Raw genomic sequence first — 26,057 nt, 5'->3', positions numbered from 1 at the left:
AAGGTATATTAATTATAAGGTAGTGTTGTTGTGGTACTTGTTGTTTAAAAGTTTTCCTTCCCTTTAAGAGTAGGCATACTGTCAAACTTCATTTATATATAAAAAATAATTAAATTATAATTATTATGTCTTGATTTGACATATGGTTTATCATTATATCATTTACCAATTTATCATAATAATTGGTAATGGTAGTTTGTAGTATGACAGCTAAAAAATTATATAGTGCAGGTAGCTAGAATCTCCATATGTTTTGTTGCTGTTATCGAAATGAGTGTAGAGTAATCGTAAACAAAGAAACAAATGGCATTTATTTTTGTAAATAAACGTGTTTTTATGTTAAAAGTTTAAGTAAGCAAATTAAAGTTTTATGTTTTAAAATGCCTATAAATTGTAAATCTAATTGTGGCAACAAAGCAGTGTTAAAGGTATTTTTTATTTGTGTAATATAAAATTCTTGTAAAATATACCTGTATTTTTAATAGCGCCCTAAAACCGCAGATGCTCTATGCAAAGAATGTTTTTTCGCTGCCTTCGAGGCAGAAATTCATCATACCATCACTTCCAGTAATTTATTTAGACGTGGTGAAAAGGTTGCCATAGCAGCAAGTGGTGGCAAAGATTCCACGGTATTGGCTCATGTGTAAGTTGTATTTAGTCAAAAAAAAGGTTATTGGATTAAGTTGAAATTTGAAAGAATTCTGTATTTACAAATGTGCATCACATTTATATGAGGTCATAGAATGACCTGAGCAACATTCTTTATTAGTTTGGCTGTTAGCTTTTTTTAGAGTAAATCAATGAAATTTGGAGTATACTTAATACAACAATTAAAATAGGTCCACATTTTCTCCTAGACCACATATAAACTTCTCCCCTAAGTTGGTTGAAGCTTTATCTATCTATCTATCTATCTATCTATCTATCTATCTATCTATCTATCTATCTATCTATCTATCTATCTATCTATCTATCTGTCTATCTATCTATCTATCTATCTATCTATCTATCTATCTATCTATCTATCTATCTATCTATTTGCCTATCTATATGTCTGTCTATCTATTTGTCTATCTATCTATCTATCTATCTATCTATCTATCTATCTATCTATTTGTCTATCTATCTATGTATCTATCTATCTATCTATCTATCTATCTATCTATCTATCTATTTGTCTATCTATCTATCTATCTATCTATCTATCTATCTATCTATCTATCTATCTATCTACAACTAATAAAAAAATTTTACTTTCAGCCTAAAATTACTCAACGAACGTCACGATTACGGTCTAGATCTAGTACTTCTGTCCATTGATGAAGGCATCACCGGTTATCGCGACGACAGTTTAGAGACTGTAAAACAAAACCGTGATGACTATCAAATACCTCTAAAAATTCTATCATACGAAGAACTTTATGGTTGGACCATGGATCGTATTGTTGCACAAATAGGTCGTTCTAATAATTGTACATTTTGTGGTGTTTTCCGTAGACAAGCCTTAGATCGAGGAGCCAAATTACTTGAGGTCGATAGTATAGCTACTGGCCACAATGCCGATGATATAGCAGAGACTGTATTAATGAATATTTTACGTGGCGATACGGCACGTTTAAGACGATGTACCGACATTAAGACAGGCGGCAGTGAAGATTCTATACCGCGTGTCAAGCCGCTCAAATACACCTACGAAAAGGAGATTGTTATGTATGCTCATTATAAGAAATTGGTGTATTTTTCCACCGAATGTGTCTTCGCCCCCAATGCATATCGTGGCCATGCCCGAGCTTTTCTCAAAGATTTAGAGAAGGTTAGACCGTCGGTTATAATGGATATAATACATTCTGGTGAACAATTGAGATTTAAGGATACCGTTAAGAAGCCGGTAAGGGGTATATGTGAACGTTGTGGTTTTGTATCCTCACAACAGCCTTGCAAAGCTTGTGTATTGCTGGAGGGCCTTAATCGAGGTTTACCTAAATTGGGTATTGGCAAGAAATCGAAAGGTGAACGTATGATAGCAGATCAGGAAAAAGAATTGGCTTTGAGAGAAAAGGCGAATTTGGTTAAGAATGATTTTTGATAGAGTGGAAAATAAATAACACATATAAATTTGAATTTTGCTTTTTTTCTTTAAAATTTATTTTGATTTTATTGTTAAACTATTGGTAAAGAACAAGGTTTCTGCAGCAATTAGCTTTAAGCTGGCAGCGGCTCTTGAAAACATTCGGTATAGCTTTATCCAGGGAATCAAGCTTTCCTGCGTGTGTGCATGTTGTTGCCAAGATTTTTAGTAGATTTTCTGTAAAAAAAAGTAAGGAAAAGTTATAAATCTTTGCTTTTTCATTTCTTGGTTAATAATGTAAACAAGTTTTTATAAAGCTCAGTGCCAATATCTAACCATTGTCCAAAACGGATTAAAACAAGACTCGCTTATTCCAAAAGAATATTGAAACAGTTTGTCAGCGTTTTAATCTTGTTATTGGTGTCTGTGAATGGTTTAAGTGATCATCATTGAAATAAATAAAACTTAAGTTTTATAATGTTAAACAATTACCTTTTAAAAAATTGTAGCAATAAACAGCCGCTGGGTGTTTTCAAAAGTTTTGTAACCTGAAATGAAAATTTGAAATTTATTACACTTTTTCTAATTTTAATTTTATATTTTGTTTAAAAAAGTGATTATTTTAAATAATTGTACATTTCATGAAAAAAATATGCTCCGCAAATTTGGATAATAAACAATTTGGGTATTGCTTGGATGAAATGAAATTTTTTTCTGCGAATTTTTTCTAGCACTATAAAACAGTTGAACATATTCTATTAAATAGCGACTCAAAATTCACTTGTTTTGAAATTTTAAAGGGAAAATACACAAACCTTTTAAAACTTTTTCTGCGAAAACTCTTCTCACGTTTTCTCTCAAGAAAAAAGTGATCTGCAAATAAAAAACTTCCAATTAAAATGTGTCTTTTTTTTCAATTTATCTAAAAAACAAATTAGTTTAAAAGTAACATCAGTCAAAGTTTATATTTAAAATCAATTATATTATTCATAAGAGATGTCAGAAATATTATAAACAAATCATCAGTGCCTTTAGTTTTGAGATAAACGTAAGTACTATTGTAATTACCTTGGTAAACAAGCAGTGCTGTCGGCCGATAAACTCCTTTGCCAAAACATTAGGACAAAACTGTAAAGAATAAAGAGATTTTACTTTAGTATTTTATTTAATTAAACTAATACATTAAAAAAACAAATTTTTTTTATTATCATCAGTTAAAAGTTTATATAAAATCAAGAAATTTTCATAAGAGATGTCAGAAAATTTTAAAACTTATTCATCAGTGCCCTACTTTGGAATATATAGATGGAATTAAAACTTTTATTACCTTTTCAGTTAAAGTCCTTAGTTTGTAATATCACATCAAGAAAAGCCATTCATGACATCAGTGAAGTCCAATTTTCTTTAGAAAAATCTGTAAATATAAAAATAGTTTTTGTTAAAAAAAAATTAAATAAAACTAAATAAATTTATATTAAAACTTTAAGAAATATTTTAAAATTTTGTACATTTCACTATAAAAATATGCTCCGCAAATTTTGTTAAAAACAATTTGGGTATTGCTTGGGCGAAATGGAAATTAATCTGTGAGTTTTGTTATAGCACTTTAAAACAGTTGAAAATTTTCTGTTAAATAGCGACTCTAAGCTCACGTCTTTATTGAACCATTAAGTACTAAAACAGTTTTCTCTATTGGAATGTGATGAAACTTATTTTCCTTCCTACGTTTATTGTCTAGTTTTCATAGAACTGTTTCACACTGGGAAACTTTTTTTGGGAAATTTTTGATTTTTTTTGTGCACAAAATCAAAAGTTTGAACCAGGTCATAGCATTCTGGAACAAAGAACATTTTGTTGTAGAAACGGATCACAGCATTTCATGGCAGCAAATATTAATTACAGCATATTTCAGTACATGTAAACTTTTTATTCAAACATGGGTCATACTTGAACATAAAGACCACTATCCTTTCGATACTAAGTTTTGCTTTTAATCTTCAATAGGCCTTTTAGCATTTTTGCTAGAATCTCAAGACTTCAACACGTACATTGATAACAAACTGCTAAGGGAAACTAAATCTAATGGAATTCCAAATGTAACCCCTCCGGATGGCTAACTTGCTAGAACATTCGTTTATACATTTTCACACTCAAATTGTAGAGTGTTACACCATATCTGATTTTAAGTCAATAAAATCACAGTTTTCTTAAATAAACTCGACTCCTGCATTCCAAAATAACACCTCCAAAATACCTCTCTATAAATAAACACATTTGTTGCGCAAGTCTCTAGACCACATAGCCTTAAGATTTTTCAATTGAACCAGCAGCCATATGGCGATAAATAACGCACTTGCTCTAGCAGCAAAGAGTTCTACAATCTTGGGTAATTATATCCCAAAACTATAGTTATAAATCACTGCCTTACCTATTACTCTTAAATTGTATTTTTAATTATTAGCTTATAATTGCCAGGAAATTTCTTTTGTACAACAAAAATATCTCTAACTACAATTAAAAGCTATTTAATCTGGCGAACCGTTTGTCTTTTATTAGATTTGTAGCAAATATCTAATAAAAGTATAAATATTTCGCCAAATACATACAAACTCTACATAACCTTAAATAAAACTTACCTTAATTTCTTAAACAGCATACAATTTATGGAAAATAAGTTTATAGACATAATAAACATTCATTTTATCACACATTTTAGGTGGAATTCTATAAAGATGTTTTGGGTATTTAAAGATTTATTCACAACTTATTTGTTTGAAAGCAAAACATAAAATGAATGATGCAGCTTGTAAAACGGAAATAGCTAAATGACATTAAAACATGTAGAGTTGCATTTACAATGCAATTAATGTTATATTTGACATATAGGTGGCGCAGAAATGTGCTACCAAGTTTTTGAAATGTCAACGTTAGAGTAATAATTATTTACATCCCTTCCTCTCACTTCAGAAATATTTATCAAAGCTTTCGAATGAATCCTTACAAAGATGAAGGATATAAAAACGAAGAGTTGAACTAATAATAGTTATCATGAATTTAAAAATATATATCTTGAAATTAATACCTTAAAATAGTTTTCACAAATACAAATATTAACAACTCAGGTGGACAATCCTGATTTTTAAAATTTTTGCTTTAAGAATCGCACTTTTTAATCTGTTGGATTCCTTTTGTATTTTAAATTGTTAAAAAATTTAAAAACTAAACGAATTTGAAAACTTTGCCAGTTTTTCGATTTTAAGTCGCCGACGACAATTTTAGTGTCAGTAGCCGCCGCTTTTATTTTTGTCGGCGCTGGGTTCTTCACAAACGGTACATTTCGAAAAACAAAAAAATTGCACTTTTTGCAAATTGGTTGCGTTTGTTTTTTTTACAGCGAAGAAAGACAAAATCCTAAGCAGGATGGCCTTAAAAATAGATGAAATTATGGACTTGTCCTTGGGTAGGTAACTGCAGTTATGAAAATATTGATTTTAAATAAAATTATGTTTAAATATTTCATAATTAGATGATTACATTGCCATTTCGAAAAAGTCCTCAAATAATAATGCGGTTACAAACCATAGCAAACATGAAATGAACAACACGCTTAACTATAGCATTGATGCTAAGTTTGGTCGCCGAAAAGGCAATATAGATGACGAGGAGGAAGATGAAGATGAACTTTTGATTACAACAACTAAAGAAGAATTAAATGAGGATGTGGCTATAGAGGAAATCGACACGGGCATTTGGAAGGGTCCCGATTCGTCTGTATCCTATTTAGATTGTAATTCTCAACAAAATGATCTAAGGGATAAACTAAATAACAGTAATAATAGAAATGGCAATCAACAAGTCAGCTCGGTGCAATATCGCATGATGGCACCGAATAATGCGGCCAATAGACCACGTGGTATTCCTACACTACTGCCATTAGATGTACAGGTGAACAATAACAGAAGCTGGATAAATAATAGAAACAATAAAAAAGGTAATCGAGGAGGAAATCGTGGTTATAATAATTTTCGAAGAGGATTTAACAATAATAGTGGCAACAACTTTAATGAATCCAATGCTAGTTTTGGTCTAGGAGGTGTTATTAATGGTCGTATACAAAGAAATCGTAAACAGGATTTTGAAAGGTTTGTAGGGTTTAAATTAATTTACATTATTGCAAACATATACTTTAATATGAATTTTATTGTATACATATCTTTTATTTTTGTAAAACTATTCCCAGCAAAAATCTTCGTTTCTCTGTTGCTAGAAACAATAGCAATAACAACCCGAATCAAAATTCTAACATTGGCATACATAAGCCGGCACAAAACATGATTATTGAAACTCCCAGTAATTATATAAATCTAGTGCCTAGTCCACCATTAAATTCTAGTTTTAAAATTCCCCATCATTCAACACCCAATCGCAATAATAACAATAGTAGTGGCTCACAATCATTTCCAATTGGCAATTTAACTCCCCAAGCTGAAGCAGCTTTAAATTTAAATTCCTGTGGCATTCCAGCTGTATCACCTACTGGCGGCAGTAATGAAAGTCTAAAGAGTTTGTTGGGTTTTCAGGGAAATGTTTCGGGTGAAATGATGCCAGTATTTGCTTCGCGTTTAATGGATTTCCTTCAAAATGGTTTACAAAATCCAGCCGTTCATAAACCGGTGTATGATATGAAAATTCAAAAGGATATACATGAAATACAGGTAATATTTTTTTGATCAGTTGATCTGTAGGCTAGACTATAGGCAAGAAAATAGAAGAAAATCTTCTGTAATACGAAAATGTATTAAAAATGTTTAATATTGAAGAAATTCTGAATTTATTTGGATCTTTGTTCATGACCGACATTTTGTACTTAAAATCAATCTATAGACATTACCTTTTATTTGTTTTATTTCTTCTCCAGAAAAAACCTCTACTTTATAAATGCCCTGGCGGTGAAGTTGTTAGTTCTGATGGTGCTGGTGTAAATTGTAAAATTATACCCCGCACTAGTGGTGTATCATTAAATTGTCGCTTTGCTTAAGGTAACGTCTCATGTTTGAAAGTTTTGATACTTGAATGAATTTCTTGTTTTATTATTTTCTTAATTTTATTTATAACTGAAGATTTTTTTACGAACAAAACATTTTTTTATATAAATGCTCGATGCATTTTAAAGTATATAATTCAAAAAAAGTATAACTGTAAGAAATACAATTGAATTGAATCTAAAATTAATTTTATTTTATCATTACAATGCTGTTTTTTTAATTCTTAAATAAATGCTGCATAATTAAAAAAAACTTGTATTTGATTGGAGTATTTATTAGAATTTATTAGATTATATTTTAGAAATAATTACACAAAATTTGTTTTGCAAGTAGGAATTTTTGAATAATTTTATTTGATAGTGATTAATATTGAAATCAATCGTTTATTAACATATAATTTATATCTTATTTATCTAAAAGTTATTACTAATTATTATGATAATATAATTAGGATCTCCTCATGCTAAGCATAGTGTTAATTTCCCAAACAATAATACGTGTACGATCAATAATCTCTCTTAATTGGCGATTTTTCAATTTTACTGTATCTATAAGTTCTTGGTTTTCTTGCAAAGCTTTACGATACTCTTCACATTGTGTGCCCTCCAAATTGCGATGATCCGTCTCATCTTTATAAGGTATCAAACTTTCGACATGAGTATATTCCATGCCTGGGAAATAAAGTTTTAAAATGGTTTGATAAGGACAGAAACATGAATAACATACCCTGTGGATAACCATCACTACAACGTTCATAGATTAAACGCATGCGTTTGAATAGTAAACGAATGGTACGAAAATGTTCTTGTACTTTTTTCACGGTGCCGTTGTCTCGGCTGGATGTAGGTTGGATGACCTTAAGAGCGGTGAATATCTCTTGAAATCTAGAGGTTATATCTTGTACTGTTTCCTGTCCCACGCGAGATAAAGTAACAATATTGATTTCTTTGTGAGGCTGTTGAGATATGGATAAGACATTATTTGATGAGGGTTGTGACTGTTGTTGTTGTTGTTGCTGCTGTTGCTGATGCTGACCGGATGTCTGAGGCATTTGTTGAGACTGAGTTTGTAGAGATGACTGTTGCAGTTGGCCAGCTGGACTTTGTTGTGATGTTTGCTGCAAAGATTGTTGCTGTTGTTGTTGGGCTAACATAGCACTCATATTTGAGCTACTAGGGCCTGCTTGCATTTGGTGGCCTTGCTGCATACCCACATTTTGCTGCATTTGTTGTTGTTGAGGCATTAAGTTACTTACTTGTGGACTACCACCACCACCGCCAGCACCACTTCCACCTACCATTCCCACATGTCCTGCCATACCCATTGTCATTTGTGGTCCCATGGGACCCATTTGTTGTTGCATTTGTTGCTGCTGCTGCATAAGTTGTTGTTGTACATGTGAGGGAGACTGCATACCTACAGGATTCATAACACCCGGTCCCATGCCTCCGCCACCAACTGATCCAGCCATACCTTGCATGCCCTGTTGTTGCATAGGATTACCTTGTTGGGGCATCATACCACCTTGACCATAACCCCCAGCACCACCCATAGACATCATGCCTCCTCCACCAGGACCACCACCAGCTCCTGGCATCATACCGCCAGCGCCGGCTGAACTTCCCATTTGCATTTGATTCATTAATTGTTGTTGCTGCTGCTGTTGTGGATTAAATTGGCCACGATGGCCCGCCAAAGGATTGTTATAACCACCTGGATACTGACCAGACATTATTGTGTTGAATTTTTATTGGAGTTGAAAATAATTTCTTAGATTTTTTTGCGAAATTTCTGTAGCCGAAATGACAAGAAATTACAAAAAATTGTTGTTAACTGGAAACAGTGCTGTTAAGTGTTATTTATTGTAAATTATTAATAGTGTTGTAAAGTGTTTGATAATGTTAGGCTAGAATTCTAATAAAATTTTCACTGTTCAGCTAGAAATAAAAAAACAACAAACTAAAACAAAATGTTCTATGTAAATTTATGTATGTGATTTTTAAATCCATAAAATTTTACTTAAATGTCTATATATTGTCACAATGATGACAATAATTTATATCAATTTTTATATGTAAGTCAAAATCGCTTAAAGACAAAAAAGCTTTATTAACAACACTAACAGCTGTTTGAAAAGAAAATTGTTTTTGTTTTTTTTTCGAAAGCCGGGAATTTTTTGTTTGTTTTTGATACACAACAACGTGTAATTATTGAATTTCTATTGTATATTTATAAATCAATATGAATAAGCGTGAAGATGCTCTTAGAGAGGTAAGTTAATAAAAGCTATTTGAAAAGGCTTTACTTAGAACTCCATTAATTCATAAACTTTAAAATCAAAAGGCTTTGCAAAAAAATGAAGAAGAAACTCAACGTTGGCAAAACTATCTGAAAGAAAATGAAACAGCCATTGAAAATATGGCCATGTTTGGCAAACGCTTAACAGTGGATGTTATGGTACCAGTTGGCAAAAAAGCCTTTATGCCAGGACATTTGCTGCACACGAATGAAGTTTTAGTTGGTCACTATCAGGGTTATTTCTCGAAATGCACCACCTTTAAGGCAAAAGAGATTTGTGATTTACGCATTAAAATGGCTAAGGAACATTTGAAAAAGTTACAAACAGAGGCTGATTTATGGCAGTAAGTGGGCAATTGTTGTATTTGTAGTTGTAGTATTGAAATAATTAATTGAATTATTTTAGAAACAAATTAGAAAAACCTTATGCCGAGGGCGTTATGCCTAGCGGTGAAGAACGTGAAATTATTGAAGATTTCAATGAAGAAGAGGAAAAATTATGGAAAGAAAAACATAGAATACGTGTTAAACAGGCTAAACAAAAGGAGCGCGAAGAAAGAGAAAAAGAGTTACAAAAAGAAAAATTAAAAAATAAAAAAGTTACCGAAGAAAAAAGTGATGAAGAAATCTTTAAAATGTTAGAAGAAGCTGAATTAATGGAAGAATTAGAACAAGAGCTAGATAAACTAGAAGTAGATGAAGTGAATGATGAGACTATAAGAAAGCTAATGTCTGGAGAAATGAAATTACCACAAGAAAAAAAGAGATTAGCTCATGATAAAAAAGATGGCAAAGATAAAACTAACGAAGAATCAGATCTTCGCAATAATATAGTGAAAAAGAATGATTTAAAGAATAATAATCAGATGAATACCAACAATAATGTACAACCAAATCCGGAAATAACAAATTTAGTAGATTCCCAAGAGGAAGATGATACCGAATTAGATGAAGAACCTTTACCCGAGGAAGTGTCAATGATTAAAGAACAGGCTAAATTTCTTAATGCCGAAGATCAAATAGGTTTCTATGAATATCAAATAGAAATAATAAGACAAAAACTACAGAATTTGCCATTGCGAACACAAAAAGAACTGGATGAAAAGATACGTTTGCTTAATGTTTTGGAGAATTTGGAAGAACTATTAGAAATGGCTGAAGAGACAGTGGGTGCAGAAGAATTGGCAGAACAAGACTTCGAAGCGGAAGAGGACAAGAAAGAAAATGAAGAAAAACAACTATCAGACAATAAGGAACAAATAGTTTCAACATCAACAACAAGTGAGGCAAATAAAACTATTCAAAAACGTCGCATATCCTTTGCTTTGGAGGATCAAACTTTAGAGTTTAGAAAACATGAAGCCGTTACACAAATGTTACCACCTAAAACTGAAAAACCCAAACGTGATATTATTAAACTTGATGATGATGAGAATGAAGATGTAAACAAAAATTCGGTATTTACTAAAGCTCCTTTAGATAAAAAGGAACTAATACAAGCTAAAGTTGATAAAAATTTACAATTTGTTGCCGAAAATCAAAGTAAACAAGATTTTGATTTAGTACAACAGATATTACAATCCTCTATGGGTGAAGTTAATACATTATATATCAAATTTAAACATTCTCAACAAGAATCATATAAAAGGGATAATAAGGTTTCATTAGATATACCCGCCTCTCCGGCAGATTTCTATGATTTACATAAAAAGTCTTTAGAAACTGAAACTGAACCCTCAACTTTGTTTATAAACAGTTATGAGGGTGAAGATCAAGTTAGGACCCCTGTACTAAAGGAAGCAGACCGACAAGCAGCCTTTGCCGATCCTAAAGCAGAAGTAAGTTGTTGTTTTGTGGTTTTATATATAATTTTTTTAAATATTTATTGTATTCTATTGCAGTTCTCTAATCCTTCTTTACAAGCCAAGCCAATACTTAAAAATAAATCTGCTGTTGATAAAGAAAATCATTTTAAGGATACACAACAACAGGATAATATTAATAAAAATAAGAAATCAAAGAAAAAATCTAATAAAAAAGAGGAAGATGATTGCTTTAGTGCTTATAACAAGGTAAATATATCTAAGAATTGTAAACACTTAACACATTAAAAATTTATTTAAATATTAATATAATTTTTCTTAATTTAAACATTTTTAAGGTGATGAACGATGTTATCGAAAAACCTTTAACAGAACCTGAACCTTTGCCTGATGTTAAATTCATTGATGCTCATACACCCAAAAAACGTATCAGTCGTTTTAAACAAATGCGCCAAGGAACAGATAAAACATAATTTTATTTGTTGTTTTTGTTTGTTTATTTATTTTTTGTTTTCGTTTTCTCTTTATTATCTTAAATTCTTAAACAAATTTGTATATTTTTCAAGCATTATAATAAAGTTTAACTTTTCTACTTTAATTTTTATTTTTACTCATTTAAATTCAAAAATTTCTTATATACATTAACATACGAATGAATGAATGTATACATATTCTATAATTACAGTATAATTCTTAAAATCAAATAGTTGTTGTTAATACACTGCAATACATACATAAATTATTAATTATAAAAAAAACGACGAAAACTTTTATTTTGTTAAAAAATTACAATTTCATTTATACATTTTTAAACTTTTTTCTTACATTTTTTTAAAAACTACAATTTCCGTTTTTTTGTTTTGTGAATATATTATTTAATTATAATAAGCCAACAAATAGTGTCCAATTAAAAATAGAAATTTGTTAAAAGTTTCCTTAATCTTCAAGTCCTAAAAATTCTCTTTCTAAAGCAGCACCCATCATATTCCAATCGCCATCGTCTTCTTCATCCGGATTATTACCATCACTGTCATCGTTGGAATCGGAACCCATTTCTAAATCAGAAGGTAAATTGCCACCTTGAGAACAGAAATTATTGTCAAATTTTTAATTATTTTATAATATGTTAAGCAAGTTATACCTCTTCGAAATTTTTCACTTGGCATTTCATCTTCTTCGTCATCTTTATTATCGTCACTGGACGATTTATCATCTTCAGCAGCCGTTCCGGTGGCATTTAAGACTGAAACATCTGTGGAACGAGAGAAAAATTTGCGTGCTCTTTCTTCTTCGTTTTCTTCACGTTTGCGTTTCTTTAAAATCTTGTCTACGGGAGGGTTTTCTAAAAATATAAATAAATATTTTTTATTATAACTAAACTAGTACTGTACTAGAACTAAACTAGAACTGAACAAGAACTGAACTAGAGCAGAACTAGAACAGAACTACAACTGAACTAGAATTGAACTAGAATTGAACTAGAATTGAACTAGAACTGAACTAGAACTGAACTAGAACTGAACTAGAAGTGAACTAGAACTAAACTAGAACTGAACTACAACTGAAATAGATTTGAACTAGAACTGAACTACAGTAGAACTAAAACTGAACTAGAGCAGAACTAGAACTGAACTCAAAATGAACTAGAACTAGAACTGAACTAGAAGAGAACTAGAACTGTACTAGAACTGAACTAGAATTGAACTAGAACTAAACTAGAACTGAACTAGAACTGAACTACAACTGAAATAGATTTGAACTAGAACTGAACTAGAACTGAAATAGAACTGAAGTAGAACTGAACTAGAACAGAACTAGAACTGAACTAGAACTAGAACTGAACTAGAGCAGAACTAGAACTGAACTAGAACTGAACTAGAACTGAACTAGAACTGAACTAGAACTGAACTAGAACTGAGCTAGAACTGAACTAGAACTGAACTAAACTGAACTAGAACTGAACTAGAACTGAACTAGAACTGAACTAGAACTGAACTAGAACTGAACTAGAACAGAACTAGAATTGAACTAGAACAGAACTAGAACTAAACTAGAACTAAACTAGAACTGTCTAGAACTGAACTAGAACTGAACTAGAACTGAACTAGAACTGAACTAGAACTGAACTAGAACTGAACTAGAACTGAACTAGAACTGAACTAGAACTGAACTAGAACTGAACTAGAACTGAACTAGAACTGAACTAGAACTGAACTAGAACTGAACTAGAACTGAACTAGAACTGAACTAGAACTGAACTAGAACTGAATTAAAACTCAACTAGAACTGATCTAGAACTAAACTAGAACTGAACTAGAACTGAATTAGAACTGAACTAGAACTGAACTAGAACTGAACTAGAACTGAACTAGAACTGAACTAGAACTGAACTAGAACTGAACTAGAACTGAACTAGAACTGAACTAGAACTGAACTAGAACTGAACTAGAACTGAACTAGAACTGAACTAGAACTGAACAAGAACTGAACTAAAATTGATCTAGAACTGAACTAGAACTGAACCACTATTAAACTAGAAACTAAACTACATTTAAACAACTACGTACTGAACTTACCAATATCAACATTTTCATCTTCTGAGGAAGTATCGGAATCAAAAAATTGATCAAACTCCTTATTCATATCGGCCAAATCGGCATTAGAAAAGGATAACAACGGATTAATAGTGTCAATGAATTTTGAAGATTCCGCAGCATTTTGTTGAGCCATACTAGAGGAGGAAATCTCGGATTTTTCACTATAATTAATAACATGCTCCGGACTGTGGCAATGGGCAGGCGGTTGACGTTTATTGCTTTTCATTTTACGATCTAAGGGAAATAGTCTTTCGTCAACATGTTCCCAACGTTCGGCACAACTCCACAACCAATTTGCATTGACGATTTTTATTTTGGGATTCTTTTTGGCGGCATTTACCTTAAAAGTACCCGCTGTAACGGCCACCAAATGTGTGGTATTTTCCATGATATTCTGTGACACTTCCGCACCCAGACTTTTAGCTATGAAATAGGCTCGTGACTGTTGAAGTTTCATGTTGGTAGGTACAAGGCCAGAAAAAACTAAATTACAACCCCTTAAGACCTCTGAGCGTATTTTTGGAACAATTATCTTTAAATCGGGTATATCCTTGGTCTCATCATAGATAGCATAAAAGCGTGTATGTATATTTTTTAATATAACTTCTAAATATAGAAGATAATCGTCGGGATCGACTATTTCGATTTTGTTTTCAGTATCATTGGAAAGTTTTATTTTGGGAGTATGTGCGCTTGATGGAGCCGGTTTATCTTTTTCATCCAAACCCTTGTCTGTATCGTTTATAACGGTTTTATTGGGTTCTTTGTCATTTGCGGTGTTATCTAATTTATCATCAGGTTCTGATTTAGTTTCTGTTGTATTATCTTCTTGACTTTTAACTTCTTTTGAAACTTTAACTGTAGTTTCCTCATTTTCTAAATTAGTTTCGACAACTTCCTTTTCAATTTTATCAACTTTATCTTTAGGTTCGTTTTCATCACTATCGGTACTTGGCGTTACTGTTTCACCTGAAGTAGTATTCTGTTCATTGTCATTTTTAGTTTCTTTGGAAATTTCCTTTTTGTCATCAGAATTTAAGCCTTCCAAATCTAAACATATATTAACATAGCATTTCAACTAATGAAGCAATAAATTATGTAACTAATGAATTACCTTTAAAATCGACACCCTCACCATCCAATTCATGTTTAGAACAACCTGGAGGAGCATTTATATCGCCTGTATGTTGGAAAAAGTGATAAGGTTTAACCTGTATCAAATTTGAAGCCATATTCCAAACATCTTCACGATCATCTATGATACAAACCATAGAATCACCGTTGGGAAAGAGAGCTCTGAAAATCGGTATTGTTGCTTTAAAAACTCGACTCGAAAACATTTCAAAATTTTCACTTACTTCAAATTGTCCGTCTTACTGGTGGCATTAAAACATTCATCTCGCGACAAAATGCGATGTGAAAAGAATTTCCCCTCTGGATCCAGTAGTTGGGCAATCATATGAGCATAGTTGCGGGCACCAAATGTACAAATATGCAATTCATAATATTGGGACATACGTTCCAAAAATTCCGGTGTACCGGGTCTTAAACGTGTATGATACCACGGTGATGTGGGTCCATACAATTGAAAATGATAAATACCTTTAATGTTATTGGGCACATTATCGTTGGTGGTGTGTATAACGGTCTGATCCAAATCGACCAATAAAACCAGTTTACGATCTTGTAACAAACGACGTGTATCATCATGACCGAGTTTCTGGGCTAATTTCTGTGTGACTTTAAGATCGGGTATAGAATGTACCATAGGTACAGATGCCTCCGAAGTATTGCCCTAAAGAAAAATTTAAATTTTTTTTATAAAAATACTGAAAATCGATTATAGAGCTAGAATTAGATCGAAATTAACTAGAACTGGAAATAGAACGAACTAGAATTGATCTAGAACTGAAGATTTTTAAATGAAAAGCTTTTTATATAAATATTATCAAAAATCTTTCCTAAAAGTTATAATTAAAATAAGATTTATATAATCTCTAATTTCCAGGATATAAAAATGGCAAATTGTACCAAAAAGTACTATTTTATTTTCAAATTTGTCCAAAAAAAAAAAAAAAAAAAAATGTACAATTCTAAACACAAAATGTCCCTCATTCATTGTTTTGTGTTTTCAATGTTTTGCTTTCTTTTGAGCAGTTAAGTGTTTTTTTTTTGTTTTTGCATCCACTTTCTCTTGTCCCCCACTCAAACAAACACGCATACACAAACAAACACACACACAGCATACATATTAAAAATGTTTAACAATAATAATAATTAGAATTGTATACCTACATTTTCATTTTGGCGCAAATCTGCACCACAATCAGCGCACATGTCTTTAATGACTGTTGTATGGATACATTCGGAGAGTTCCAAAAGGGGAGCACTAGAAATTACAAATACAAAAATGAGAGGTAAGAAAAGGATAACAACAACAACAATAGCAGCATAGCATAATGACAAAATTATTCGATCGATATATTTACAAACTTTAAGGATAATAAACAACCAAATAAACACACAAAAACTTACTCCGCTTTAACAATGGCTCCATCCTTGAAGAGACGTTTTTTCACTACACCAACTCGTTGTGCCTTTAATTTGTGTATAATTTTATTTGCTATTTTTGTGCTGGCGTCTTCAACACCCTCAGTTGGCAGGGCCTCATAGAGTAATATGACTTGTGAAGCGCTTACCGGAAAGCCTTCCCTTACCCGCCATCTATTGATTCTTATGCGAGGGTGCTCAACTGGCGCTCTTATAACTATGCCATCGTTTGTGGTGTCTTCAGTTAAAATATCCGACATTTTTATTACATTCAATTTAATTAAACACTGTTTCTGCACAAAAATATTTTTGTTGCGACAAGAATTTGTTGAAAATTTTACGAAAAAAAAATTCCTTTCTCCTTTTTTTTGATTATTTTTTTCGTTTCTCTTGTGGTTGTTAATCTAAATTTTTTGTTTTTGTCTTCTTGAAATGTTTTTTTTTTGCAATTTTCTTTTGTGGCCGCTACTTGCTGGTAGAGTTCTATAGTGGAATAAAAAGTCGACTTTTTGAATGTTATGAAAAGTCGACTAGCAGATAATTAAAGTCGATTTTTCGACATTCTTTCGTTTCTATTCGTTTTTCTACATTTTCGAGATATCGGAATTTTATTTAAAAATTATTACAATCGAACAACCTTCTGGACAAAAGTCGATTTTTTGATAGACTAGATTATAGATGTGACTAGACTATGGTAATACTAGAGCGTATAAAATATTATACACTATAAACTAGAATATAGACGGGAATATGCACTAAATATGTATGGCCCCACGTCAAAATTTTATTCAAAACTTGAGTACGTATTTTTTATGCTTCTTTTTCATTGATTGCTGGTATTCGCAAATAATAATATGTACGCTAGAACATATTTATTTTATGAGTACAATATAGTAAGAAATTTAAAATTCCATATAATATTTTCATATAAAATGTATGAATTTGCTTAAAATTACAAGCAAGTCCTATACAAATTCGTTTAGAACAGTGTTGCATTTTAGCAGTGTTGTTTAGCGCAATTTCACACGTAGCATAAAACGCATGAGTTTGTAAAAGAAAGAAGAGAAATGATTGTCAAACCAACAAAATCAAAAAGTTGAGTGACAAGAGTTACGTTGTGTAAACTGACACTTAAATAAAAAAAAAAACTAGAAGAAGCAGCATTTGTTTACTATTATTAAAGAAAAACGTGAAAATACACAAAAAGTATTAGATTTCTCAAAAATAATAATAAAATGAGCTCAGAAACGGAAAAAACTTTGAAAAGAGTTGCTGACGATACCGAGGAAGAAAAGAGTAAAGAAACTGAGCAGGAAGAGGAAGAAGATGGTGGCTGGATTGGCCCTTTGCCCACTGAACAGTCAGCTGCATCTAAGCCCAAAAAGAAAAAAGGTTTTTATTTATTAAGTTTAAGGAATTGTTTAATATTTACTTTACATTGTGTTGTGCACTTAGTTTTACCTTATGAACATGTTTTTCTGGAAAACTTGCCCGATGCCGAGTGCTATGAAAAAAGTTATATGCATCGTGATGTTATCACCCATTTAGTGGTTACCAAAACGGATTTTGTTATAACCGCCAGTATAGATGGACACATTAAGTTCTGGAAGAAAATGGAAGAGGGTATTGAATTTGTTAAACATTTTCGTAGTCATTTGAGTAAGTAACTAAATAAACTATATCCATTATCTATCTATCTATCATCTTGTTTTGTTTTATTTCCAGTGCCCATTAATAGTCTTAGTGCCAATGCTGGTGGCACTTTATTATGTTCTGCCTCGGCGGATAAATGTGCTAAAGTTTTTGATGTTATTAATTTTGATATGATAAATATTATAAAATTAGGTTTTATACCCGGCTGCAGTTGTTGGATACATTCACCTGGTGATGCTGTACAAAGTTTGGCCATGTTAGTTTGTTTTTATTTAGTAATAGAGTTTAAATGTTTGTTATAAATCTTTTATTTCTTATAGTTCTGATAAAGAATCCAATAAAATTCATATTTACGATGGCCAGGGTAATGGTGAGGTGTTACATGTTTTAGATAAATTACATTTGGCTCCGGTTATAGCTATTTGCTATAATGTACCCAAAGATACGGCTATTTCGGTAGATCGTAATGGTATATTGGAATATTGGCAGAATTCAAAATATGATTATAAATTTCCACAAAAACATGTAACATTCGATTCAAAATTGGATACCAGTAAGTTGAGCTTTTTTATAGGTAAAAAAGTAATACCAAACTAATATTTAATTAAATTTTTGTTCCTTTAGGCCTTTTTGAGTTTGCCAAATGCAAAACATTGGTAACTGGCCTGGCGGTCTCAAACGATGGTCAACGTTTTGCTACACTTTCTACCGATCGTAAAGTTCGGGTATTTAAATTTCAAACTGGTAAGCTAATACGAGTCTTTGATGAAGCCTTATCAACTTATGTACAAATGCAGCAAACACCACATGCTTTACCTAATATGGAATTTGGCAGAAGGTAAGTAGTAATTGTCTCTTTGTAGTGTAGTGATGGTTTTAATGTATTTCTCTTCCATATCCTTAGAATGGCCGCAGAACGTGATTTGGAAAAATCTGATTTTAATATGAGCAATAATATTCTATTTGATGCCAGTGACCATTTTCTATTGTATCCCACTTTAATTGGTATTAAAGTTATTAATATAGAAACAAATAGATGTGTTAATATATTGGGCAAAACGGATAATATAAGACCTCTACATATAGCTATGTTTCAGGTAAATTGTTAATGTTATTAGTGTTTAAACAAGGAACTAATGTTTTATTTATATTATATAGGGCAAGGCTAAAAGAGTAAAAGCTGCTATAACATTAGAACAAGAGGCTAGTGAAAATCCTGCTTTACAAAATTTAGCCAATGATCCCACACTATTTTGTACGGCCTACAAGTATGAAGTTCATTTCTTAATTGATTGTAACAATTTTCTAATCGTTAAGTTTTATTTTCAGAAAACAACGTTTTTACATGTACAGTAGACGTTTGCCATCTGACTTACAGGATGTTGATCGTGATGTATTTAATGAAAAACCTACCAAGGAGGATATAATAGCTGTTCCAGAAGGACAAGGTATGTTTTATATATAGTTTTTAGAAATTTTAAGAGATTTGAATAACTAGACAAGGCTTCAGATGAATTTAGAGAGTTTATAGACTATAGTCTTGTTTATAGCCGACATTCTAGGCGAACTTATGGACCAGGCTATAGAAGAGTTAATAGACGAGATTTTAGTAGATTATGTAGACCCTAACCGAGCTTATAGACTAGTCTATAATCGACATCATAGACAAAGATATAGTTGACTACATAGACGAGAACATGGTGGAGTTATTAGAAGTTACCATGACATTATAGCCGAGTTTTAAGACGACACTAGTAGAGTTTTTAATCCAGATTTATAAGCGCCCAAGTCCTACTCTTATACTCTACTCTATTAAATAAAATTCTAAAATTTGTATTAATCTTTTTACATGCTTACTAACCATAAATAGAAGAAGGTTATTTCCATATTTATTTTCATTTTTAACCCAAGAAACTAACATTTGAAAATCTTTTAAAACAGGAACACAACGTGTCTATGAAAATGTGGTATTACATACCACAATGGGTGATATACATATAAAACTATTTTACAAAGAATGTCCTAAAACAGTGGAAAATTTCTGTGTACATGCCAAAAATGGGTAATATATTAGAAATTTAGTAATTAACTAATTTATATAAATTAATTTCTTAAAATTTTTATATTTCTAAAGTTATTACAACAATCATATATTCCATCGTGTCATTAAGGGTTTTATGATACAAACTGGTGATCCAACTGGTACGGGTACTGGTGGAAAATCTATTTGGGGTCATGATTTTAAAGATGAATTTTGTTCGAGTTTAAAACATGATCGTCCTTATACGGTTAGTATGGCAAATGCTGGACCAAATACGAATGGCAGTCAATTTTTTATAACTGTATTACCCACGGTATGTTTTTTTTGGAACATTTTTTGCTGTAAGATTTTTTTTGGAATAATCTAAATTTTTTACCATTTCTTTAGCCCTGGTTGGATAATAAGCATACAGTTTTTGGTCGTGTCTTTAAGGGCATGGAAGTTTGTCAGAATATTTGCAATTCTAAAACAAATCCTAAAACTGATAAACCTTATGATGATATTAAAATTATTTCCATACACTTAAGTAATTAAGGTGGGTATGTTTAACAAAAACTAAATTTTTAATTGAACTTTTTCTTCTTTTTGTAGTAAATTGTTAATATTTAAATATTAAAAAAAAATCTGTCATTTAAGTAATGTGTGTGTTTCGGTAGTTAATCGTTTGTGTAAAGAAAATTTTTGACCAAAATGTGTGTTAGATTTTCGAAAACAGAAGTTTTATAAAGCTTAAGCTACGAATACATCCACTTTGAATGGAAGCGGGATGGAAAAAATTGATTGGTTTTTCATTGATTTATTCCACTCTTCCATTCTTTTAAAATAGCAATTAAATTTTGTTCTCAATATATAAAATTACTCAAAAGAAAAGCATTTAACAATGTGCAAGCATCGGAGAGAACTCGTACGAAGAGTTCATTGTGATTCCCTTGAAAGAAGATTAAAGTACAAAAAAAGTAGACAGAAGACAAATGTAAATCATTGGTTACTGGCCTGGCGGTGTCAAACAATGGTCGACGTTTTGCTACACTCTCCAACGATCGAAAAATTCGGGTAATTAAATTTCAAATGGATCTATGATAATGCCCCATCAACTTATGTGCAGCAGCAAACACCACATGCTTTACCTAATATGAAAGGGGCAGAATTACTTGCCCTCTTTGTGGTCTTCTGATAGGTTTAATGCATTTTTCCTTTATTTTCATGGAATAGCTCCAGAGCGTGCCCCATTTTAAAGTGAGCAATAATATTCTAATTTCTCTGGTATTCCACTTTGATTAGTATTAAAGTTACCGATGTAGAAACGAATAGAAGAATAAGAGAGACAGAAAAAGTATGGAGAATGCATACAATTTCTTCAAAAGATCAATGGTTAATATCGATTAATCATTTTCAATAAGCTTCCTTGGAAAAAGGTGGTGGCTAATATTTTAGGTGTTACAAACATCTGCTTAAATGCATAATTGTTGTGTAGGGTATAATAAATAAATTAAATTAAAATTTAAAAAAGCGATTAATTAAACGTCTAATAAAACGTTTCACATAAATTTAACGGTTCTTTTCTACTTTTGTTTCCTTTAAACCATATGGCAACACCTATTTCATCATATGTCAAAATTCCCGCATACTCTCTCAGTGATTTTGTTTCTTTTTTTCTAATTTGTCAAAGAAATGCAATTGAAGTGAAAAAAGAAGAAAATTAATATTCATTGTTACAGTATTTTTTGTATATTTTAATTGTAAACTAAAAAATTATAGTGAATTTAATAAATAATAAAATATAATAATTATTAAAGGTATATTTATATGGAAAAAGTGTTAATAATGTAAAAGAAAATTGTATAAATCAAAAAGAAACTTAATTTTGTAATTAAGACAATGTTAGACAGTGGCCAAAACAAAAGAAACTTACCATTATGTATAATTTTCTGCTGGTATATAGTTTTTTATAAGTGAAAAAAACAAGTGATTAATTAAAAATATTATAAAAACAAAAATTAACAACAATCACTTTAAAAGCGATATATTTTTTTAGTTTACTTTGTTGAAAAAATATTTTGCATTGTTTACATACTGACACACATTATTAGTGAGATTATTTTGTTAATTTTTGTTGTGGTTTTTTTTATATGTCTTATACTGCTGTAGGTGTGTGTGGTGGGGTGGGTGTAATGAGTTTATTCTCAGTTTTGTAATGCTTGGAAACTGTGTGTGGTTTCTTATTCACTTAACAGTAATCCAAGAGGCTCAAAATCTTACGTCTAACTGTGTGCTAATTTGCCCTTCTAAAACTTGAAGTAGTTCATGATGTTGTGCATCCTGAAATAGTTCTTTTCCATAAATCCAGTTTTTATTGATTTACTGTAATATAAAGTAGAGCTTTGCTTTGTTTATACTTTGTGTTGTTTGGTTGTTTTCAATACAAAATTACACATACAGTTTGTGAGGTACATGTGAGGAGACCTCTATTGTTTGCAATCTATAAACAAATATTTAGATTTTTTTAAATAGTCATTTTATTTCCATGTTATAGAATCTTTAATATAGATTTTTTTAATTTTGCTTTATCTTTAAACAATCTGTTAAATTAAACACTTATTGTTTCGGCCATGACGATTTAATCAACCTGTATTCATTAAGGACTCTGTTGAATCTTATTTTCTTAAACTTGATGCTTATTTTCTTAAACAAAGTTTAAAATAGACATTTTGCTATTTATACCCTACGCCACTTTAGTGGGTAGGTCATATTGGGTTTGTGCCGATGTTTGTAACGCTATGTCTGTCCGTCCGTCCATGTAAACCTTGTAATCAAACAACAGGTCGCAATTTTGAAGATATATTAATGAAATTTGTCCCAGGGAAGAAGCCTATTGAAAATGGTTAAGATCATTCCATTATTTCACCTAGCCCACATACAACTGAACCCCCGATTAGGGCTTTTAAACCATGTCGTAATTTCGGAAATAATTCAATGAAATTTGCGACATGATTTTCTATGATACTATAGACGAAGTCTGTTGAAAATGGTTAAGATCGTTCCATTATTTCACTTAGACCCCATACATCTGGAATTTGATTTTATTGAGCAGATGGGTGTCTGGTACTTTTTTGAAATTCGTACTTTTAAGGGGTAAAAATGTGTAACAAAGGTGATTTTGGCACCTTTTTCAGCCCTTTATAACTTTTAAACTAATTAACATAATCAAATTTTTTGTAAATATTTTGGTAACATCTCTCAAAATTATGAGTCACCTGTTTCGTACTTTTTTAAAATTCAGTACTTTTTGGGTGTAAAAGTACTTTTATGGTACTTTTTTTTATCACATTAAGAAAACTTTTTCGGTTTATTGAATTATTCATATTAAATTATGGACTAACTCTGTAATAAAATTTTTGCTATCTCACTGGGTAAAAAAGTACCAAAAAGGGGAAAAACCTGGAAATTTAATTTTATTCAAACTCATTGAGCCAATTTTTTTGAAAATTTCAAAAAGTAGTTTATTTACTCACACAAAATAAGCTTTTGGTATATTATTTTGGTATTCGAGTACTAAGGCCTATATATGAGCAAATTCAAGTAAATTGTTTGGTACCTTTTTTAAAGCACAATTTTTCTGGAATAAATGAATGCAGATTTGAATCGTTTGAGTTTTATCTGTGATATACATATATGTAGATTTAAATACGGAACATTTTGTAAATTTAATTCTCGAAAAAGTACTCTATTTATTAGTACTTTCCACTTAGGTAACCATTATTCCACTTTTGGTACTTTTTCTTCCTTCAAATGATACTCTATGTATGTACTTTAATTGGAACTGAATACACATGATTATTAAAAACATACACGATCCTCATTGAATAAGATCCTTTAAGAGACTACTTTTTATCTCATAAATTGTAGTTTATTTTAATTTTCTAAAATATTCAACCTAGGAACATTAATTTTAACACATATGGTCTTGACTGAATAATATTCTGGAAGTGGGAACTATTTGGTACTTTTCTATTATTCAAATGGATTCTTTATAATGGTTAACTGGAACACACGGTCCTTATTAAATGAGAATTTATTGATTGAGATCTTTGTACTTTTTCGTTTTTCCGATGGCAATTTTTTGATATTTTTTACGATATTGAACATAGTTAGGGTAGCGAAGCAACCAGAGTATGCTAATTTGTCTATAAAATATCATATGTTTAGAAAATAATTATATTTTATTAAAAACTAAGCAACAGTTTATTGCAAAAGGAAAATTTCCTTTGCTTTTACCAATTGTGAGAACTGCATCGCTTCTTATTTCGATGCAGACAACAATATTTCCTCTTTAATCTTCTTTCTTTATAATTATATAAGTTCATACTCTTTATTATCAATAATCTAGCCTATATATGGGATATAATTTGTTTTATAAGTATATGAATATACGTAATTTTTGTTAATTACATTATACAATTGATATGCTGCAACTGTATATATATAATTTTTCGGCGTTTCACAGCTTATCTCAAAGACATTCACTTCATATTGTAAGAATTAAAAAAAAAAAACTGAAATTAATACAAATTTTTATTTCTTTTCTTTTTTACAGCATTACAAACAGCAACATAAATTAACAAATATTTAAACAAAATTAAAAATGTTGTGATTTAAAAGCAAAGCTTAATAAGAACTCTAAACAATGTCTCAAAATAGTTCCGAAGATCTACGTAGTACTGCCGAATTATTATTAAATCAAACTCGTATTATGCAGTCGAGGGGAGGTAGCAATCCTCCAGGTTTTGATATGTGTATGCTAAGCATTTTATTTTAATAATTAAAATTGTTTTCATAAATTTCCTTATATTTTCCAGCTCGTACCCATTCCATAAATCTTATTACCGAAGAATTCCTGGGTGGTTATATGCAAGATGGTCGTATGTCTGTAGTACGAAGATTTTTTTGTTTATTTGTAACATTTGATTTATTTTTCGTTTCACTTCTCTGGCTGATATGTATAGTGGTTTGTAGTTTTATTCATATTAATTGTAAATGTTATTGTTTTTAATCTTTTTTTTTAATTATAGATAAATGGTGATAGTATAATACAAGCATTGCAAAAACAAATACTGCATTATACAGTAAATGAATCATTATTTGATGTTGTAGCAGCGGCCATTTGTCGTTTTTTAGTTTTAATATTTTTCTATGCTTTATTGTATATAAATCATTGGCTTATAATTGCGGTAGGTTTTCTTTCTAATTAAAAAAAACCTTCTTTTAATCACATATATTATTTATTTTCTCCTATAGCTATCCACTAGTGGTTCTTGTCTGTTTTTAATTTCCAAAGTTTTTGTCTTTAATGTAAGTGTAAAAAGTTTTTTAATTCTTTAAACGATATTCATTTAATCTTCTCTTTTGTAACTAACTTAAGTGGGTCGATTCCAGTCAACAAGTTTTCGTGGTTATACTCATTTTATCCTCTTTTGTTTTGGCTTGGGGTGAAGCTTGGTTTTTAGATTGTCGTGTTATACCACAAGAACGTCATGCGAGACGTTATTTTTCTGGTAATTATTGCCTTTTGATAGATACTTTTTTTTCAAATTCTAAGTTATTAAACTGTACTTTTAGCTCTTACGAATTCAACGGATCGTTCCCCCTTGATGGCACCCTTTTTGGCCTCACAAAATGAGCGTCGTCCAGCCGAAAGTGTTGCGGATTTTTATTCGCCTCTAGATTCAGCTCATAACAGTGATGATGAAGAGCAACAGGTGAGAAATTGTTTAAATTCACCCTGAAAACCGTGAATTTTTTCAAGAATGAAAATTTTTTCCGCAAATAGTTTTAAGTAAAAATTTTCAACCAAAATAATTCCAGTTAAACTTTTTGAGTTTAATTCAGTTCTAGTTCAGTTCTAGTTCAGTTCTAGTTCAGTTCTAGTTCAGTTCTAGTTCAGTTCTAGTTCAGTTCTAGTTCAGTTCTAGTTCAGTTCTAGTT

The 26,057-nt window shown here is 31.0% G+C and overlaps 7 protein-coding genes and 1 long non-coding RNA gene across 10 annotated transcripts; 5 read left to right on the top strand and 3 right to left on the bottom strand.

Annotated features, from left to right (window-relative positions):
• Positions 1-150: 150 nt before the first annotated feature.
• On the top strand, positions 151-2,121 carry LOC111678226 (cytoplasmic tRNA 2-thiolation protein 1). The gene is made up of 3 exons (XM_023439497.2): positions 151-428; positions 486-643; positions 1,261-2,121. Exons 1-3 carry the CDS (start codon positions 381-383, stop codon positions 2,084-2,086), a joined length of 1,032 nt encoding a protein of 343 aa, XP_023295265.2. The 5' UTR covers positions 151-380; the 3' UTR covers positions 2,087-2,121.
• On the bottom strand, positions 2,122-4,861 carry LOC111678205. The gene is made up of 6 exons (XR_002762584.2): positions 4,705-4,861; positions 3,396-3,482; positions 3,137-3,196; positions 2,884-2,941; positions 2,561-2,616; positions 2,122-2,305 (listed from the first exon to the last, which is right to left on the bottom strand). It is a non-coding gene; the product is annotated as an uncharacterized LOC111678205 (long non-coding RNA).
• Positions 4,862-5,395: 534 nt separating this feature from the next.
• LOC111678197 (dr1-associated corepressor homolog) lies at positions 5,396-7,300 on the top strand. The gene is made up of 4 exons (XM_023439462.2): positions 5,396-5,528; positions 5,595-6,210; positions 6,309-6,783; positions 6,987-7,300. The coding sequence occupies exons 1-4, from the start codon at positions 5,489-5,491 to the stop codon at positions 7,104-7,106; spliced, it is 1,251 nt and encodes a 416-aa protein (XP_023295230.1). The 5' UTR covers positions 5,396-5,488; the 3' UTR covers positions 7,107-7,300.
• A 176-nt stretch (positions 7,301-7,476) lies between these two features.
• Positions 7,477-8,965, bottom strand: LOC111678194 (mediator of RNA polymerase II transcription subunit 30). The gene is made up of 2 exons (XM_023439458.2): positions 7,840-8,965; positions 7,477-7,784 (listed from the first exon to the last, which is right to left on the bottom strand). The coding sequence occupies exons 1-2, from the start codon at positions 8,843-8,845 to the stop codon at positions 7,561-7,563; spliced, it is 1,230 nt and encodes a 409-aa protein (XP_023295226.2). The 5' UTR covers positions 8,846-8,965; the 3' UTR covers positions 7,477-7,560.
• A 306-nt stretch (positions 8,966-9,271) lies between these two features.
• LOC111678187 (unconventional prefoldin RPB5 interactor-like protein) lies at positions 9,272-11,824 on the top strand. Its single transcript, XM_023439453.2, has 5 exons — positions 9,272-9,384; positions 9,457-9,755; positions 9,818-11,249; positions 11,313-11,483; positions 11,573-11,824. The coding sequence occupies exons 1-5, from the start codon at positions 9,355-9,357 to the stop codon at positions 11,705-11,707; spliced, it is 2,067 nt and encodes a 688-aa protein (XP_023295221.2). The 5' UTR covers positions 9,272-9,354; the 3' UTR covers positions 11,708-11,824.
• A 145-nt stretch (positions 11,825-11,969) lies between these two features.
• Positions 11,970-16,783, bottom strand: LOC111688511 (RNA polymerase II subunit A C-terminal domain phosphatase). Its single transcript, XM_046953837.1, has 7 exons — positions 16,367-16,783; positions 16,127-16,220; positions 15,190-15,626; positions 14,946-15,127; positions 13,811-14,881; positions 12,376-12,576; positions 11,970-12,313 (listed from the first exon to the last, which is right to left on the bottom strand). The coding sequence occupies exons 1-7, from the start codon at positions 16,639-16,641 to the stop codon at positions 12,171-12,173; spliced, it is 2,403 nt and encodes an 800-aa protein (XP_046809793.1). The 5' UTR covers positions 16,642-16,783; the 3' UTR covers positions 11,970-12,170.
• A 701-nt stretch (positions 16,784-17,484) lies between these two features.
• On the top strand, positions 17,485-20,766 carry LOC111688512 (peptidylprolyl isomerase domain and WD repeat-containing protein 1). Of its 3 annotated transcripts, XM_046953839.1 has the most exons (13): positions 17,485-17,773; positions 17,837-18,040; positions 18,107-18,290; positions 18,355-18,587; positions 18,659-18,872; positions 18,939-19,131; positions 19,193-19,302; positions 19,364-19,482; positions 19,905-19,910; positions 19,976-20,096; positions 20,169-20,388; positions 20,463-20,610; positions 20,667-20,766. In XM_046953839.1, the coding sequence occupies exons 1-12, from the start codon at positions 17,617-17,619 to the stop codon at positions 20,607-20,609; spliced, it is 1,908 nt and encodes a 635-aa protein (XP_046809795.1). In that variant the 5' UTR covers positions 17,485-17,616; the 3' UTR covers position 20,610; positions 20,667-20,766. The 3 variants fall into 3 exon arrangements, with proteins under 3 accessions (XP_046809795.1, XP_046809794.1, XP_023306799.1); XM_046953838.1 differs by having other exon boundaries at positions 20,463-20,766; XM_023451031.2 differs by lacking the exon at positions 19,905-19,910 and having other exon boundaries at positions 17,490-17,773; positions 20,463-20,766.
• Positions 20,767-21,722: 956 nt separating this feature from the next.
• LOC111688513 (steroidogenic acute regulatory protein-like) lies at positions 21,723-25,858 on the top strand. The gene is made up of 7 exons (XM_046954181.1): positions 21,723-21,871; positions 24,670-24,868; positions 24,932-25,080; positions 25,145-25,303; positions 25,371-25,424; positions 25,495-25,627; positions 25,692-25,858. The coding sequence occupies exons 2-7, from the start codon at positions 24,760-24,762 to the stop codon at positions 25,856-25,858; spliced, it is 771 nt and encodes a 256-aa protein (XP_046810137.1). The 5' UTR covers positions 21,723-21,871; positions 24,670-24,759.
• Positions 25,859-26,057: the final 199 nt, after the last annotated feature.

This window comes from Lucilia cuprina, chromosome 6 (assembly GCF_022045245.1).
Source record: "Lucilia cuprina isolate Lc7/37 chromosome 6, ASM2204524v1, whole genome shotgun sequence".
In the NCBI taxonomy this organism is placed as follows: domain Eukaryota; kingdom Metazoa; phylum Arthropoda; class Insecta; order Diptera; family Calliphoridae; genus Lucilia; species Lucilia cuprina.
Note: the sequence above shows the minus strand (reverse complement) of the source record. Positions and strands in the feature narration are given on the sequence as shown.